At 46.2% G+C, this 18999-nt stretch overlaps 1 protein-coding gene across 1 annotated transcript in view; it reads right to left on the reverse strand.

The window, feature by feature from the left end:
- Positions 1-18999, reverse strand: part of ccdc178 (coiled-coil domain containing 178) — a 723212-nt gene that overhangs the window by 435042 nt on the left and 269171 nt on the right. The window contains exon 11 of the mRNA XM_085993953.1: positions 9467-9562. Within this exon, the coding sequence (XP_085850079.1) occupies positions 9467-9562 (96 nt within the window). The remainder of the gene's footprint in view (positions 1-9466; positions 9563-18999) is intronic.

The raw sequence follows: 18999 nt of genomic DNA on the forward strand, positions 1-18999 counted from the left end.
ACATTTGCCCAACATCATACATCATCTCTGCTATACCCTGTTATTTCCTATCACTTTCACCATCAGCTTTACAAAAGCAAGTCGCCCTGAGCCCTCAATGCACTTTTGCCATTTCCCAGAACACATAGGCCACACAATCAACTGTTTGCCATAATTTTTCTTTTACACATGACAAAAGGATAATAAACCAACAACAGTCAGAAAAAAAAGACAAAACACCCAAGTGAGTCTCCTTGTGACTATAGGTGCTTAATCTTTCTCTTACGCGTGCTTCTACGTGGTGCTTCCCCTGTGGCTTCAGCAGATGTAGAGGCACCTTGCTGAATAGAATGCTGCACCTGCTTTGATGCCTTTGGTGGGCATCCTTTGGGTTTGGGAGCCTAGGAGGGCTCTTCAACTGTCTGCTCTTCCTGCAGCTGTGCAGGGGCTGAAACGGCTATCTCAGTTGTCTCCGCACAGTGGGTCTCTGACTGAGGGCTCCGCAGTGGCATAGTCACGTGAGTGCTTTGAGAGGAGCCCACACTTCTTTCTGTCCTGCCAACAACATCCCTCTTATGGGTCAGCCGCACCTCAGTGCTTGCAAGTGGCTGGAGAGCAGCTTGCTGCACATCAGGGGGACCATGAGGACCTATCTCTGTACTCGCAGTCCTCATCACAAGGACGTCCATGAAGCTATGGTCTCTCTGCTCAATAGCTGCCCATTGCTCCTCCAGAGATGACATTCTATTTTGAACAATCACCATGTTTTCCTGACTCTGGTGACTTATTTCCTCCAAGGTGGTAGCCATCCTTTCCATGGAGGTAGCCATCCTTTCCACGGAGGTTGCCATCCTATCCATGGTGGTGCGTTCATGTGCCATTGCCTCCACCATGGCAGTGCTGATGTTAAAGATGGACTCCTCCATTCTATCCACACTCGCACAAACCCTGGAGGCAAACCCTTCCAGAGACTCCTGCACTTGTTCCTGTATTTCCCGAGACGTTCTTTTTCTGGATGGCCCCAGAGGCACAGCATCTGCATACAGCTCAACAGAGCTAGGAGATTGCTGTGAACTCCACTGAGGACTCTCCACTGCTGTCGCTGTCTCCACCGTCTGCTGATGCTCACTTGTGCGCTGTGATAGACCAGGTGGCAACACTACTCTAACTCACGAGGGCCCCACCAAGGTGTGCGTTGCTGCGCTGGTGCTGGGTGCACTGAGTCCTGGTGACGCTGGAAGTAGTCATTGCGTATAAATCAATATCAATGAGTCCAGGAATCCACAAGAGAAAGGCTTAGGCTGAATGGCAGCTTTAAAAGCAGCTGCTATGATGACATCATCCGAGGCGGCCAGCCGACCTGATCGCACTTATTGGACTGGCCAGCGAGCCCCATTGAAATCAACAAGCTCATTAAATCAAAATCGGACATCAGCAGCTGATCCCGCTGGAAGCGGCTCTGGAACCCGCCCACCACGCAACCCGACTCCAACCCGCCTCAGGAATTAAAATCGAGCCCATTGCTTCTGACTAGTCTGGGAACCAATTCAGAGCCACCCAGCTTGGAAAGCTCACTACCACTAATTGTTAGAGATATGCATGCTGAAACACAGCTTTGTGTTCCCTAAAGTATCAAGTTTACTTAATTGGATGTGAATCAGGCCATTACCAACTGCTGTCATTGTGACCAATCAAGGGAAACTATTACAAGAATTTCCCATGGGAAGAGGACTCTGGAAGGGTTATTAAATTGCTCTACATTTCCTTTGGGATGCAGATTCTCCTGACATCCAACTCCATATTAACAAATTCATCATTACTCACAAACTCAGAATTAAAAAGAAGATTGACCATATTAGGCTTGCTGATGACTTGACAATGTACATTAGGGGCAATCTTCTAACTTTCTGTTCCCACAGGAAACTTTGCCCACCAGAAGTGCACATCGACATTCAGACATGTGCTGTGCACAACTTTCTAATCATTTAAGTTAATGGTTGTAAGATCATGTGCGGAGCATATCCGAATTTCTGATATACACTCCCAGTAGGCAAGTCTTCCCCCCCCCTGGCGCACAGTTGGGAAATCACTCCTACTGTGCAAATGGAAAGAATCAGGTTGAACAGGTTGCTAACAGAATTTTGGACATCATTGATTTTGAACTTATCTCTAAAGTTAGGTATACAAAAAAATGGCACACAAGAGGGCAGAGTCTAAAAATCCTACAAAAATTGAGGGGTGAGGGAGGTAGATAGGAACCAAGAAATGCCAAAGTCCCATCCATTTTCTATAGCGCTGAAAATTCTAGTGGAAGTGAGGGTAGCGTAAGAAGTGCCTGCCTCCTGTGACGAGAAAATGGATGTAAATGATGGGATGACATCAACTGTCAAAAATCCCATAATTTCCACCAGTACTGCATTCAACTTAACTCACATCTGTAAAAATATAAACAGGTGTGAATGCAAGCATCAGTGGATCAAGGAAGAATAATGCTTTGGAATGCTTTAGGTTTCCCAAAACACCCAGCTTTCTCAGCCATTACTGGAGCAATTTTCAATTTTTTTTTTGAAGCTGTTGGGCAAAATGTATTTAAAAAAAACATTTTTCTGACAGCATTCCTGATTTACAAGAGAGTAAGAGCAACAGGAAGAGGTTTACAGGGAGGCTCGTCTTGTCATGTGCACAGGAGGAGAATCAGACCTACTCCCCTTTCCCCTGCTGGAACACTATACAGAGCCTAGCACGCCTTGCAGGATGGCACTTAAGAGGTCTGCATAAGGAGGCTAGAATTCACTAAAACACCTTTAAATGAGCTTTGTGCCCGACTACAGCCAGACCTCAAACAATTCCACCACAAGGTCAGCACTTAATTTGCCAGTAAAGGTAACCATTGCACTGAACATTTTTGCTACTGGTTCCTTTCAGCATGCAACTGGGACCTTTACCAATATTAGTCAGTTTGCTATCTACTGCTGCATATATCAGGTGACTGATGCCCTGATTAACAAGGCAGCACAATATATCAATTTTGGCATGACCCCAAAACAGCGTGAAACAGCTTTAAGTTTTTCTAATGTTGCTAATGTCCTTAGGGAGTAAGAGGCACTGTAAGTGCCACCTCTTTATCCTCTGTACTTTCTCAATAAGAAAGAGTTCCATTCCTTAAATGTTCAAGTAGTATGTGACTAGCAGGATAGAATAATTCACATAAATGTTAAATTTGTTGACAGCTGCCACAACACTTCTGTTCTAAAGAATTCCAACATCCCAGCTCTCTTCCACCCAGACAGAGGCCCAGCTGGCTCCTGGGGGACCAAGGTTATCCCATGCTTCGTGTCTACATGCCCCCACAGTTGCAGATGAAAGTTATAATGATACCCATGTGAGATTACCCATCATAGAGCACACCACTGGCATATTAAAGGGGCAATTCCATTATCTCCATCATTCTGGAGGACTGTAGTCATTTAAATCTGGCAGAGTCTCAAAATTAGTCATGGGTTCCAATGCTCTTCATAATTATATCTTGTAGGAAGGTCTTACAAGCTATGTCCTTGAGGAGGAAGGCAAGACAGGAGCGAGGCAACATCATCCACAAGGACAGGAACAGCACTGAAAACTGCCCAGGACACTTCTTCCATTACCCCAACTGTCACCATCATCAGCACAACAATTTTAATGTGCATTGTTGTGTATGTAATATGTGTGCTACTTTGAACCTATGGACAGGACTGCACTACTTGTTGGGCGTAGTGATACGCAGTACCACTCCTGGCCATAGGGGTATAAATAGTACTGTGGGTACTGATCCCCCTCAGTTCCCACCTGTGGGCATGAAGTAAAGACCTATGTATAGTCCCTACCTCCAACCAGTAAAGACCTGTTTGAGTTATACGTTTAAGTCTTTGTGTTAATTGTTCAATACAATACACATACTTAACACTGGCGACGAGTCAGGTTCTTACCCTGCGGCAGTTGAAGAGAGGTTTCAAACATCACCACCCCACTAGAAGCGACAGGCTTTAGGACTCTGAAGCCTCCATCAGCGACTGAGCACTGGAGTGCAGCAAACATCCTGACAGCTTCCAGCGACTGACAGAAGTCTTTCTGCAGTTTCCTTGTTCAACCTAGGTGGTGGGGTAAGCCGTGCAGTGTTGGCTGCAAAGACAGGGCTGGGGAAGTTGGAGAAGATAAGGGCGATCGCAATCCCTGATAAGAGCCGCGGTGAAACGCGCGAGCGGGTGAGCCAGAGGCCGGGAGCCGCTTCAAGTGCGAGGCGCAGCGCGGGCCAGCGATCGGAACCAAAGATAAGGGCCGCACTCGGGCGATCGCGGCGAAGATAAGGGCCGCACTCGGGGGCTGAAGGGAGACGGCGTCGGGGGACGGGTGAAGACCGCCAAGCGCGGGAAAACCGCCATTTTGTGGGCGGAGGACGACGGCAAGAGCGGGAAGCCGCCATCTTTGATAACAAGTAAAGAAAAGAAAATCTGAGAAATTGCAAATCTACAATGCCTAAACACGGGAATATTAGCACCTTTGATAGTGACCTCGAAGATTGGGCCATATATGTTGAAAGAGTAAAAAATTATTGTAAGGCCAATAAAATTCATGACCAAGATAAAGCTCTAACATTATTAAATTTAATGGGTGCGAAGACATACGGGCAATTGAAACACCTGTTATCACCAGATGAACCGGCGGATAAGACGTTCGATGAGATTGTTACTGTCCTGAAAGATCATCTAAACCCCACGCCGCTGATGCTAGCGGAACGATTTAAATTTTACGACAGAAGGCAGCTACAGCATGAAAGCAATGCTGATTATTTGCTGGAATTGCGTAAATTAGCGAAATATTGCCAGTTTGGAACGGGACTGACAGAGGCACTTCGAGACAAATTTGTGTGTGGTTTATTTAAACAGGATACACAAAAGCGACTGCTCGAGGAGAATGAGCTGACGCTTGAGAAGGCGGTCACTATGGCAGCAGCACACGAAGCCGCAGCGAGAGGCACGGCAGTAATGCAGCTACGGTCACCGGAGCTCAGTGCACACAAATTGGGTGTGAGTTCTGGCAAATGTTATCGTTGTGGAAAGACAACGCATGATCAGAACCAGTGTTGGTTTAAAAACCAAGAATGTAGAACTTGTGGTAGGCTTGGACATATAGCTAGAGTATGCAGGTCAGGGAAGAAGACCAGCAACAAGAAGTCACCGCAAGGAAAATACGCAAAGGTACACAAGGTGACCGAACAGGAGTCCGATTCAGACGCTAGCAGTAATGAACTGGCTAGCTTAAGCTGTAATGAACTGGCTAGCTTAAGAGTACTCAACGCTGGTAAGGGTGCAGACCTCCAGACAATTTGGGTCACTCTTCAGATAGAAGGAGTCCAAGTAAAACTGGAATTGGACACTGGATCGGCATTGACGGTCATAAATAAGAAAGATTACGGAAAGTTATTCCAACATATTCCCCTACAGGATACGGGGATTATATTGAAAACATACACGGGGCAAAGAGTGTACCCCATCGGGAAAATAGAGGTTGCAGTGGTCCACAAGGGCGAAGACAGTCAAATAATGGACTTATATGTGATATCTGAAGGAGGTTCTCCACTACTAGGACGGGAGTGGATTAGGAAAATGAATATGGACTGGCATTTCCTACAAACAATAACGAGTGAGAACTCGGTGAAGATAGTCAGCCCAGACTCTGGAACGGATGATGGTAAGCCCAACTCAGGTGCAAAAGACAAAGTTTCAGCACAGAATTCCACTGAGCAACAACAACATAGTTTAACTGTGGATTCTGAGTCTGGCAAGTCTACTGATGTGCCCATTTCTGAGGGACACCGGGCTCGAACTCAACTCCATTTCAAACTACAACAGCAATTAGAACAAATGCTTCGCCGTTGTGAGCAAGAGTTGAATGCAACGAAAGAGTTCTTTGATATAGAGTTGGAGAATCTGGAAAGACAACAGAAGCAGCTGATGGAGAAAATGGAGCAGGAGCACACAAAACGTCTGATGTCAGAGGAGTTAACGGTCAGCCAACTCCTGCATATGCTGAAGGACAGGACTCTGAAATGGGAAAAACTTGAACACGAACTTCAATATTCAAACGAAAGGGGTTCGGAGCTCTCAAAGGTTATTGGAAGAGCTGAGGTGGCAACACAGACTGAGATGACTGCAACAGAGCAGCCCTTGGATGCCAAAAGTACGCTGACTCACGTCAACGTAGAACAACAGACCGCTGAAACAGCTGCTCCGGTAGAGGGATTGAATAGTCCGATCAATCAATCTCCAAAAGAAGTTGAAGTAGTAAAATCTCAAATGAGGTCATTAGTAAACGACTTGCTGAAAGCCCAGAAAAAGCTGGATGAAGAGGTACGCATGAAGAAGTCTCTTCAGGAAAGATGTCTGGACTTGGAACAAAAGCTGGCTAACGCCCAGCTGGGTATGGAGGAAATAGAAGACCCTCTCGCTGGCCTAGATCAGGACGACACCGAATATTACTATGTCCTGTCCTGCCCAACTTGTAACTTCGACTCCCACCATACAGAAATCATGGAGGAGCACCGAAAGTCTACGGAACATCGGGAGAAGGTGGCTCTACTACGGAAAAAGGAGGGAGAGAAGGAGGAACTGCGCATGCAGCTGGCAGCTGACAGTGGAGCCCAGAGAGTCTCCAAGAAGCAGAAAAGGAAAAGTCGAAACAGAAGATGACCCATCTGAACCATTATTACCTCTACCAGATCACACACGTGGTCCCTCCGAACGGAGCCAATTCAGTTCGGAAGTTCAAACTGTTAAATCCATGGAAGGACTATTGAATGAGTCACTCCAGCAACGTGAACCGACTCCACCACAGAGATTGAATCTGTGAACTGTTTTCCGCAGAGACTGAATCTGTGATCTGTTTTGACATGAAGTTATCTATGTATCTATGTTATTCTGTTATGTAAACCTGAAGTTATATATGTATATATGTTATTACGTTATGTTAAATGGGGAGATGACTGTAAAGCTAGGAAGGGAGGAATGTTGTGTATGTAATATGTGTGCTACTTTGAACCTATGGACAGGACTGCACTACTTGTTGGGCGTAGTGATACGCAGTACCACTCCTGGCCATAGGGGTATAAATAGTACTGTGGGTACTGATCCCCCTCAGTTCCCGCCTGTGGGCATGAAGTAAAGACCTATGTATAGTCCCTACCTCCAACCAGTAAAGACCTGTTTGAGTTATACGTTTAAGTCTTTGTGTTAATTGTTCAATACAATACACATACTTAACACGCATCAAGATTTTACATTGTGTCTTTCTTCTGAGTGCTGTGCATCCCTTTCTTAAACCTATTCTGGTGCTCTTCCTAGGGACTACTTGAGGGCCAACGACACCAAACGTGCTTGGCTGCACTCTGGAAACATAAGTCTCTTGGGACTGATGTAGCATTGGTCTCAGAAATAGGTCTGAGGTCTTGGATCTGACTGCCATTGATCAGTGGGAGGGCAGACCTAAAGATGCCAATTAGATCCTGCAAGCCCTTAGAGATGGTATGTTTGAGATCCTGGAATCTTTGAGATATGGTTCCAGAAAAAACTGACTTCAGGGATCTCCTGCCATTGATCCAAAATAGTGTGTCCCTCCTGCTCTGCATTTCTATCAATAGGGCATCCAGGACTGATTCTGAGAAGTTTGTTGCCCTTCTCTTTTCCATTGCTATCATCCTCCTCTCTCAGGTTTTCTGCTTCCTCCAGTAGTGCATTGCCCCTTTAAGCAGCAGAGGATTTTCTATCCTGCTGTCCTGCTGCACCAGGTCTCCACCCCTCCTGTGAAATTTGTGCCTTCCCCCACCCGCCCTCCTACATTCTTGAAGTCAATGGGACATCTTTGTAACTCCCCTTCTTCTTAGGCAGTCCCTCGGAACCGAGGATGACTTGCTTCCACATTAAAAATTAGTTCTCAGGTGACTGATGAGTCCAATGCAGGACCTATAGTCTCTGTCACAGGTGGGGCAGATGGTGGTTGAAGGGGCGGGTGGGTGGGGTGCTTGGGTTGACGTGCGCTCCTTGCGCTGCTTGCGTTTGGCTTCTGCTTGCTCCCGGCGAAGAGACTCGAGGTGCTCGGCGCCTTCTCGGATACTTCTCCTCCACTTTGTGCGGTCTTGGGCCAGGGATTCCCAGGTGTCAGTGGGGATGTTGCACTTTTTCAAGGAGGCTTTGAGGATGTCCTTGAAGCGTTTCCTCTGCCTACCTGGGGCTCTCTTGCCATGCCGGAGCTCCAAGTAGAGCGCTTGTTTTGGAAGTCTCGTATCAGACATGCGGACAATGTGACCCGTCCATCGGAGCTGATTGAGCGTGGTCAAAGCTTCGATGCTGGGGATGTTGGCCTCAGCGAGAACACTGACATTGATGCTCTTATCCTGCCAATGAATTTGCAGGATCTTCCGGAGGCAGCGTTGGTGGTACCTCTCCAGTGCTTTGAGGTGCCTTCTGTACATGGTCCATGTCTCTGAGGCATACAGCAGGGTGGGTATCACTGCTGCTCTGTAGACCATGAGCTTAACTACTTCCCTGTTGAACTGAAGGCTGCAGAGACAGTGGTGTTTAGTTATTGCTAGGTGGCTGTACCTGGACATGTAAATACAGTGGGCAGCATATGGGCTGATGAGCTCAGTTCACTTCTATTGCTACCTGATATCTCTGGGGTTCTTTTTTCTTTCTCTTTGACCCCTTTCATTAAATAAAGGTAGCGGGGAGAATTGAAACAATTCCTATAGCTTATGTATGTGGCAGCAAAAAGAAATGAATGCTGCAATGTTATGGGATCAGTTCCTGTCTTATGAGAACATGGACCTTTAACACCCATTTGAAATCAGCTAGATTAGCACACTGAATAAGCAGTATTTAGGAACAGGAATAAATTGAGGATTTCCCCTCAAATTGCATACATTAACAGGTTTGCATCGATCATGTTAATGTACATTGTGTGTGAGAATGTTCACCATCAGCAGGAAAGCATTACAGGAATTTACAGTGCTGTGTTCAACGGCTGGGAGTGCATGAATTCAGGAACTTGTGTAATTGTTGCTCCCACCCACACAATTCCACCACTGTAAATGAGTGTCAACAAGAATTTAAAAGTTAAAAGTTCTAAACAGAATACAGAGAATGTGAAAAAGTAGAGGTAAAAGGGTAAATTCACTAATCCCGCACACTTGAGCAAGGAGCCACACTTGACAGAAACATGGGTTGGAGAACTGACAGACCATGTTGTAGTCTGATTTCTTCCATTCTGCACTGGAAGTATGGGATCGGTCAATTTTCTTTTAAAAGGAAACCATAAATTACGGTAATTTGTAATAAAAACAGAAAATGCTGGAAATGCATAGCAGGTTGATCAACATCTGAAAGAGAAAGATTAGTTTGATGTTTCATTTGCAACTCCATTAGAACATTAAGAATGGGGAATAGTAGTCTCTTACCCTATCTTTAAGAGTTTGTATAAGTTTAATGCAAGACACTGTCAGGACACTGATCTCAGCTTTTTTTTCTGTATATTTAATTTTCAATTGTTTCACCTGTAAACAAAAAATCAAGGTTAATAAATATTATTTCAACTTTTAGAACTCTAAGGCTAAAATGTTTAAGAATTGTTTGCTTTTAATTATTTTCAATAGGCAATTCATAAATTTTGAAATAGATAGAATCATAGAATCATGGAATGATACAGCACAGGAGGCCATTCAGCCCATCTTCCCTGTGCCAGCCCTTTGAAAGAACTATCCAATTGGTCCTACTCACCTGCCCTTTCCCCATAGCCCTGCAAATTTTCCCCCTTCAAATATTTATCCAATTCCCTTCTGAATGTTGTTATTGAATCTGCTTTCACCACCCTTTCAGGCAGTGAATTCCTGATTATAACAACTCTATGTGTAATTTTTTTTCCTCATGTCGCCTCTGGTTCTTTTACCGATTACCTTAAATCTGTGTCCTCTGGTTACCGACCCTTCTGCCATTGGAAACAGTTTCTCCTTATTTACTCTATCAAAACCGTTGATAAATTTGAACACCTCTATCAAATCTTCCCTTAACCTTCTCTGCTCTAAGGTGAACAGCCCCAGCTTCTCTAGTCTGTCCACATAACTGAAGTCTCACATTCCTGATACGATTCTAGTAAATTGCCTCTGCACCCTCTCTAAGGCCTTGACATCCTTCCTAAAGTGTGGTGCCCAGAATTGAACACAATGGCCGGAAATTTGCTGAGATAAGAGCGGGTGGGTTGGAGGCGTGGGGGAAGTGAAAGTTGCAAAAATGTGAACCTCGACTCCAACCCACCTCCAACCTGCCCACTTTCACCTTTCGCTCAGGTGGGACGGGAGTGGGGCGCAGGCTGCCAACCCACTGCCAGGAGGCGGGTTGGCAATTTACATATGATAATGAGGCCTGAAGTCTCTACTTTAACCTGCTTTACAGGTTTTACTGCAGACAGCTGGGGATCCCGGGGCTCAGGACTCCTGGTGGTTGCAACGAGGTGGCCTCAGCCTCGGAGAGTAATGCTTGTGGGTCAGGAGGAACAGGAGTGCTTCCTCCTGGCCCCCCCAAGCTCCCCCACCATCAACCCGCAACCCCCGGGGTTGGGGATCCGACCTCCCCAGGGATCGGACCTCACCCCACACCACCCCCCGGGCCTGGAACACAGCCGCCCCCCGGGAATCGCGATTCGGCCCAGGGGTTGGGAATCGGGGATCGGACACCACCCCTCCCGCCCAGGGATCACAACTCCTCCACCACCTCGGCGACAGGGATCGAACCCCTCCCCGGGCTTGGACCCCCCATCCCCACCATCCTGGGCCCAGCACTTACCTGTTACTGCGGCCTCCTCCTCCGAGTTCCCTGCACGACCACAAGACAGCGAGTCAATCAGGCTGACATCCAGGCGGGGAACGCGCCCCTGGCATGGCATGCACGCGGTGAAGTTAAAACTCCACAGCGTGCCGGGAAGCCCAATTATCCGAGTTTTCTGCCATCTCCCATGTCCCCAAGCACCGTGCAGGTGGGTCCCGGGAAAATTGAAACCAATACTTCAGCTGGGATCTAACTAGTGTTTTATAAAGGTTTCGCATAACTTCCCTGCTTTTGTACCCTATGCCTCTATTTATAAAGCCAAGGATCCCGAATGCTTTTTTAACAACCTGATCAACTTGTCCTGTTACCTTCAAATACTTGTGTACGTACACCCCCAGGATCTATGTCCAGCAGCCCCTTTGATAGAAATGGTACCATTTCTATCACTATCAATTGCATAACTCTCAGGACATTATTCATTTAATCATACAATATGCCAACAGTACACCGTAAATGCAACAATCTATTATTCTGTTCTAATGGATGTAACATAGACATGTTAGTAGGTCAAGTAATTTAGGCCACAATAATAAATTGTTGCATTTATGTTAGTAGGACATGAATAATAATAGATAAGCAAAATACTACAGATGCTGGAAATCTGAAATAAAAACAGAAAATGCTGGAAATACTCAGCAGGTCAGGCAGCATCATTTTTTAAAATTTGTTTCTGGGAAGTGGACGGCGCTGGGAAGGCCAGCATTTATTGCCCATCCCTAATTGCCCTTGAGAAGGTGGGGGTGAGCAGCCTTCTTGAACCACTGCAGTCCATGTGGTGAAGGTACTCCCACCGTGCTGTTAGATAGGGAGTTCCAGGATTTTGACCCAGCGACGATGAAGGATCGGCGATATACTTCTAAGTCAGGATGGTGTGTGACTTGGAGGGGAACTTGGAGGTGGTAGTGTTCCCATGCGACTGTTGCCCTTGTCCTTCTAGGTGGAAGAGGTCGCAGGTTTGGGAGGTGCTGCCGAAGTAGTCTTGGTGAGTTGCTGCAGTGCATCTTGTAGATGGTACACACTGCAGCCACAGTGCGCCGGTGGTGGAGGGAGTGAATGTTTAAGCTGGTGGATGGGGTGCCAATCAAGCGGGTTGCTTTGTACTGGATGGTGTCGAGCTTCTTGAGTATTGTTGGAGCTGCACTCATCCAGGCAAGCGGAGAGTATTCCATCACACTCCTTACTTGTGCCTTGTAGATGGTGGAAAGGCTTTGGGGAGTTAGGTGGTGAGACACTCATCACAGAATACCTGGCCTCTGACCTGCTCTTGTTGCCACAGTATTTATGTGGATGATCCAGTTAAGTTTCTGGTCAATGGTGACCCCCAGGATGTTGATGGTGGGGGATTTGGCAATGGTAATGCCGTTGAATGTCATGGGGCAGTGGTTAGACACTCGCTTGTTGGAGATAGTCATTGCCTGGCACTTCTGTGGTGAGAATGTTACCTGCCACTTATCAGCCCAAACCTGAACGTCGTCCAGGTCTTGTTGCATGCGGGCATGGTCTGCTTCATTATCTGAGGAGTTGTGAATGGCACTGAACACTGTGCAGTCATCAGCAAACATCCCCATTTCTGACCTTATTTTGGAGGGAAGGTCATTGATGAAGCAGCTGAAGATAGTTGGGCCTAGGACACTGCCCTGAGAAACTCCTGCAGCGATCTCCTGGGGTTGTGATGATTGACCTTCAACCACCACAACCATCTTCCTTTGTGTTAGGTATGACTCCAACTAGTGGAGAATTTTCCCCCCGATTCCCATTGACTTGAGTTTTACTAGGGCTCCTTGATGCCACACTCAATCAAATGCTGCCTTGATGTCAAGTGCAGTCACTCTCACCTCACCGCTGGAATTCAGTTCCTTTGTCCATGTTTGGATCAAGGCTGTAATGAGGTCACGAGCCGAGTGGTCTTGGCGGAACCCAAACTGGGCATCAGTGAGCAGGTTATTGGTAAGTGCCGCTTGATAGCACTGTCGATGACACCTTCCATCACTTTGCTGATGATTGAGAGTAGACTGATGGGGCAGTAATTGGATGGATTGGAGTTGTCCCGCTTTTTGTGGACAGGACATACCTGGGCAGTTTTCCACATTGTCGGATAGATGCCAGTGTTGTAGCTGTACTGGAACAGCTTGGCTAGAGGTGTGGCTAGTTCTGACGAAGGGTCATCGACCTGAAACGTTAACTTTGTTTCTCTCTCTACAGATGCTGCCTGACCAGCTAAGTATTTCCAGCATTTTCTGTTTTAATTATAAATAATAATAGGGCAGGTTAGCAGGTTGGGCAGATAGATATCAGATGAAATTTAATATCGAGCAACGTGATGTGATACATTTTAGGAGGAAGATGGAGAGGAAATATATACTAGTACTAAAACTGTAAAATAAGTAAAGGAGCAGAGAGGCTTAGGGGTTCAGCTGTAAAAAAAAATTAAATTGGGGACAAGTTGATAAAGCTGTTTAAAAAAGCATATGAGATCCTAGGTTTTATAAATAAGCGGATCAAGTACAAAAGCAAAGAGGTAATGCTAAACCTATGCAAATCATTGGTTAGGCCACAGTTACTATGTTCAGTTTTTGATGCCTTACTTATGGAAAGATATCAAAGCCATGGAGGGGTTACAAAACAGATTTACCAAGATGATACAAGGAATTAGAGGTTTTAGTCATTGGGAGACTAGAAAACCTGGTGCTAGTTTCATTACAAGAGAATGTTAGATTTCATACAGGTGTTTAAAATTACGAAGGCATTGACAAGATAAAGTGGGAAAAATATTTCCAGTAGTTGGTGGGTCAGAAACTAGTTGGTATAAATTTAAGATCATCACCAAAAGAATGAAGTGAGAGGTCAGGAGAATGATTTTACACAGTGGGTTGTTAGGTGATGGAATGCCTAACAGAAACAGCTTTTAAAAAGGGAATTAATATTTGAAAAAGAAAAATTTTAAAGGATATCTGGGGAAGGAGTTGGGGACTAGGACTGAGAACTCACACTAGCACAATGGGCCAAATGGCTTCCTTTGTGTTGTAAAGTTTTGCCATTCAATGAACTTATTACATAAGTCTATAAATTACTGTTGACAGTATTAGCGGACAGACTCTGTGGGGGGTGGGGGGGTGCGCACAGCGCAGCCTATGTCGGAGCAGTGAATGACAGACTGCAACTTCAGGATTTCTGCGCATTACATAAGAAATAGGAGCAGGAATAGGCCACTTGGCCCCTCGAGCCTGCTCCGCCATTCAATAAGATCATGGCTGATCTTGGGCTCAAAACCACTTCCCTGCCCGCTCCCCATAACCCTTCACTCCCTTATCTTGCAAAAATCTGTCTATCTCCACCTTAAATGTATTTAATGACCCAGCCTCCACAGCTCTCTGCAGCAGAGAATTCCAGAGATTTACAACCCTCTGAGAAGAAATTCCTCCTCATCTTAGTTCTAAAAGGGCGACCCTTTATTCTGAAACTGTGCCCCCGCATTCTAGATTTCCCCACGAGGGGAAACATCCTCTCTGCATCTACCTTGTTGAAGCCCTCAGTATCTTATATGTTTCAATAAGATCACCTCTCATTCTTCTAAATTCCAATGAGTATAGGCCCAACCTGCTCAACCTTTCCTCATAAGTCAATCCCCTCATCTCTGGAATTAACCTACTGAATCGTCTCTGAACTGTCTCCACTGCAAGTATATCCTTCCTTAAATAAGGAGTCCAAAACTGTACGCAGTACTCAAGGTGTGGTTTCACCAATACCCTGTACAGTTGTAGCAGGACTTCCCTGTTTTTAATACTCCAACCCCCTTGAAATAAAGGCTAATATTCCATTTGCCTTTTTGATTACTTGCTATACCTGCATTATAACTTTTTGTGTTTCATGCACAAGGATCCCCAGGTCCATCTGAACTGTAGCATTTTGTAATCTCTCTCTGTAGTGTATGTACCTTTAAGAGGAACTATGTTTTTGAAGCACCTGTATACTGTAGTACCAGTAGTGACCACTCGGGTATATAAGCCTGTGTAGCGTCTTGTGTAGTTAGTTCACCTCCAGACTTTGTTCAGTAAACACTTGTTAAATCAACTCCTGCATTCCGTGTCTCCATTAACACACGGATCTAACAGTGGCGACGAGTTAGAAACGAACTTACCTGCAATTCGGCAGCACCTCAAGGGGATCGATTCCTCAGACGAAGGTCGAAGCCAGAAGCAAGAAAAAAAAAAAACTGTGGTTTCACCAGCTAAACGGGCTGGTGGCAGGTAGTGCACTGATCCTTCCTGGGCTGCGGCGGGCTAGAGCTCGATCGGGTGGCTCTGCAACGGGGCCGGGCAGCGAGTCGGGAAACAGAAGCAAAGAGAGAGAGGGTGGAGCACTCAGGGCGCGGCCGGTGCTGCAAAGCAGGACGGCGTTCGGACCGAGCAGAGGGAGGGGAAAGTCCCAGAGGGTCCGCTCCATGATGGGAACGGTTCTCCAAGTAACGGAGAAACTATTGAAGAGATATATATAAAAAAAAATATATAGAAATACCGCGAAAAGCTGCAGGTCGCAATGGGAACCGCAGAGAACAGCATTGGCAGCAGCGTCAGCGGCGGGAAAGCGCGGGAGGCGCCATCTTAACTCGGCGGGGAAGAAAGAAAAGCACGGGAGGCGCCATTTTGATCCATCGGGGACGGAGGAAAAGCGCGGGAAGCGCCATTTTAGATTTTCAAGATGCCGAAGACTGGCAATATTACTGCTTTTGATAGGGATATAGAACATTTGGATGATATATGTGGAAAGAGTGGAGGTATATTGCAAGGCGAATGAAGTAGCGGATGATAAAAAGGCATCGGTACTTCTAAATCTGATGGGCGCAAGGACATACGGGCTGTTACGAAACTTGATCACTCCAGCCAAACCGATGGACAAGAATTTTAAGGAGATTGTTGATACCTTACAGGAGCACTTAAACCCAACACTGCTGCTGATAGCGGAACGATTCAAATTCTTCAGGAGGAATCAGCACAAGAGTGAAAGTAACGCTGATTACCTCACAGAATTACGAAAGCTGTCAAAGCACTGCCAATTCGGGGCAGGACTGGCAGATTCTCTACGAGACAAATTCGTCTGCGGTCTCCTAAGCGAAGGAACACAGAAAAGACTACTTTCTGAGAAAGATTTGACACTGGACAAGGCTTTCAGTGTGGCTGTATCATACGAAGCAGCAGCAAGAGGAGCTGCAGAAATACAGCAAAAGCTACAGGACTTCGGCACCCATGAAATGACACGGGGTTTCGAGAGATGTTATCGCTGCGGCAGATCCACCCATGACCAGAAGGACTGCTGGTTCAAGGACAAAGCATGCAGGCAATGCGGAAAGATGGGACACATTGCACGTGTATGCAGATCTGGAAAAAAATCCACTGACAGTAAAAAGGTCAATAAGGAAAAGTACAGAAAGGTACAAATGATGACGGACAATAGCTCCGAAGACCAGAAGAGCGATAGCAACTCCGGAAACAAGAGACTAAGCTGTCTCAAATTACATAATGTAATTGCCAAAGAAGATTACCAGACCATTTGGGTTACCCTCACGATAGCGGGGTCCCCAGTCAAAATGGAGCTAGATACAGGATCAGCTCTGACCGTCATGAGTCGACGGGATTAACGAGCGGCTATTTCCGCATATGCCTTTGAAAGACACATCCATTATCTTGAAGACATATACGGGGCAGAAAGTATACCCCAGAGGGAAAATAAGGGTGCCTGTTGTATACAACGGCAAGGAAATACAGAAGTTGTATTTATACGTTCTGCAAGATGGTGGTCCACCGTTGTTGGTACGTGAATGGATCAGAAAGATACGTTTAGACTGGCACTCCATTCAGGCACTGACAGTGACCAGTAACAAAAAAAATGATGATGACGTCATACCTGGACGATTAAAAGAAATCTTGGCTAATGCCAAAGAAGTGTTTCAACAGGAACTAGGAACCCTGAAAGGCGCCACCGCCTCAATAAAAGTGGAAGATGCGGCAATTCCCAAGTTTTTTAAGGCAAGGCCGGTGCCATACGCAATTCGTCCAGCCGTCGAGGCAGAGCTGGAGAATTTGGAAAAAGCAGGCGTGTTATCCAAGGTAGATTGGAGTGAGGGGGCAACACCCATCGTCCCGGTCATGAAGAAAACGTTGAATAATGATAAATCTGAAGAACAGAGAAAAATTCGCATCTGTGGGGACTTCAAGGTGACTGTAAACCCGGTTCTTCACATGGTACAGTATACTCTTCCGAGGATAGAAGATATTTTCACCTCACTATCCGGAGGGAAACGTTTCACCAAAATTGACTTAGCACAGGCATATCTACAGATGGAGGTTGAGGAGGCCTCTAAAAAGTATCTCACGATAAACACACACAAAGGCCTGTACCAGTACAATCGACTGGTTTTCGGAGTGGCATCAGCTCCAGCTATCTGGCAAAGAGCTATGGAGCAAGTCCTGCAAGGGATTCCGGGGACTCAATGCTACCTAGACGACATCCTTGTAACAGGAGAAAACGACAACGAGCACCTTGCCAACTTGGAGCAGGTGCTCACGAGACTGAGAGAACGGGGCCTACGAGCAAATCGCCCCAAGTGCGAATTTTTCCAGAAACAAATATCATATTGTGGCCATGTCATTAATGAAGAAGGGTTGCATAAGTCACCTGAAAAAAAATAGAAGCGGTCGTAAAGGCCCCAGCGCCTGAAAATGTCTAACAATTAAGGTCGTTCCTGGGATTAATAAATTACTATCATAAATTTTTACCAAACTTGTCGACGGTTCTGCACCCTCTTAACTCACTGCTACAAACGGGAGTAGTTTGGAAATGGAGCGAAGACTGTAAACGTGCCTTCCATAAATGCAACGGCTTGATCACGTCCAGGGAAGTGTTGGCTCATTACAACCCATCACTGCCAATCAGACTGGCGTGCGTGCGATGCATCCCCTTACAGCGTGGGAGCGGTAGTATCGCATAGATTCCCTGATGGCTCGGAGCAGCCGATAGCTTTTGCGTCACGCTCATTGAACTCAGCTGAGCGTAACTATGCCCAGATCGACAGGGAGGCACTCAGCCTGGTGTGGGGGGTGAAGAAATTCAACCATTGCCTACACGGACAAAAATTTACCTTGTTGACTGACCATCAACCCCTCGTGTCCATATTCAACCCTAAAAAGGCCGTTCCCATTATGACAGCGCAAAGGCTACAGAGGTGGTCCCTTTTCCTAGGGGCACACCAATATGACATAGAAGACAAAGGAACAAAACAGCATGGGAATGCTGACGGGTTATCGCGCCTACCGTTGCCAACGGTAGAAGAGGCACCTACAGTGGACCCAGTGGAGATGTTCCACTCGACCATAGTTGAATGTCTACCGGTGACAAATTCTACCATTGAAAAGGAAACGAGAAATGACCCGACTCTCTCACGAGTCTACGATTTAACGGTGAAGGGATGGCCAGCACATGGCGAACCACTGTTGCCAGCATTCTGGCAAAGAAGAGAACAGCTGTCAGTGTGCCGAGGAACCTTGGTGTGTGGATCCAGAGTGGTGATTCCACCCAAACTCAAGGATAAAGTGCTAAAGGAGCTTCACGAGGGGCATCTGGGTGGAGTGAAAATGAAGAACTTAGCCAGAGCGTTTGTGTGGTGGCCAGGTATCGATGGAGACATCGAAGAAATGACCAAGAGCTGTCTAGGATGCCAGAAGGTCCAAAACGCCCCACCACAAGCCCCTCTACATCCATGGGAGTGGCCCTCATCTCCATGGCAAAGGGTACATATCGACTTTGCTGGTCCATTTATGGACTCAATGTTCTTAATCGTGGTGGATGCACACTCCAAGTGGCCGGAGGTAATAAAGATGTCCTCCACCACCACGGAAAAAACCATCACAGTATTAAGGACCATATTCGCCAGGAATGGGCTGCCTGAACAGATCTGTTCTGATAATGGACCGCAATTTGTATCCGAAGAATTTAGGAAGTTCTTAAAAAACAATGGGGTTAAGCACAACACGTCCGCCCCATACCATCCCGCCACCAATGGATTAGCTGAAAGGTTTGTCCAGACCTTCAATAAGGCCATAAAGGCCATTGGTAA

The sequence above is a fragment of the Somniosus microcephalus genome, chromosome 7, assembly GCF_052327205.1.
Source record: "Somniosus microcephalus isolate GS21.2 chromosome 7, FLI_Smic_1.0, whole genome shotgun sequence".
Taxonomy (NCBI): domain Eukaryota; kingdom Metazoa; phylum Chordata; class Chondrichthyes; order Squaliformes; family Somniosidae; genus Somniosus; species Somniosus microcephalus.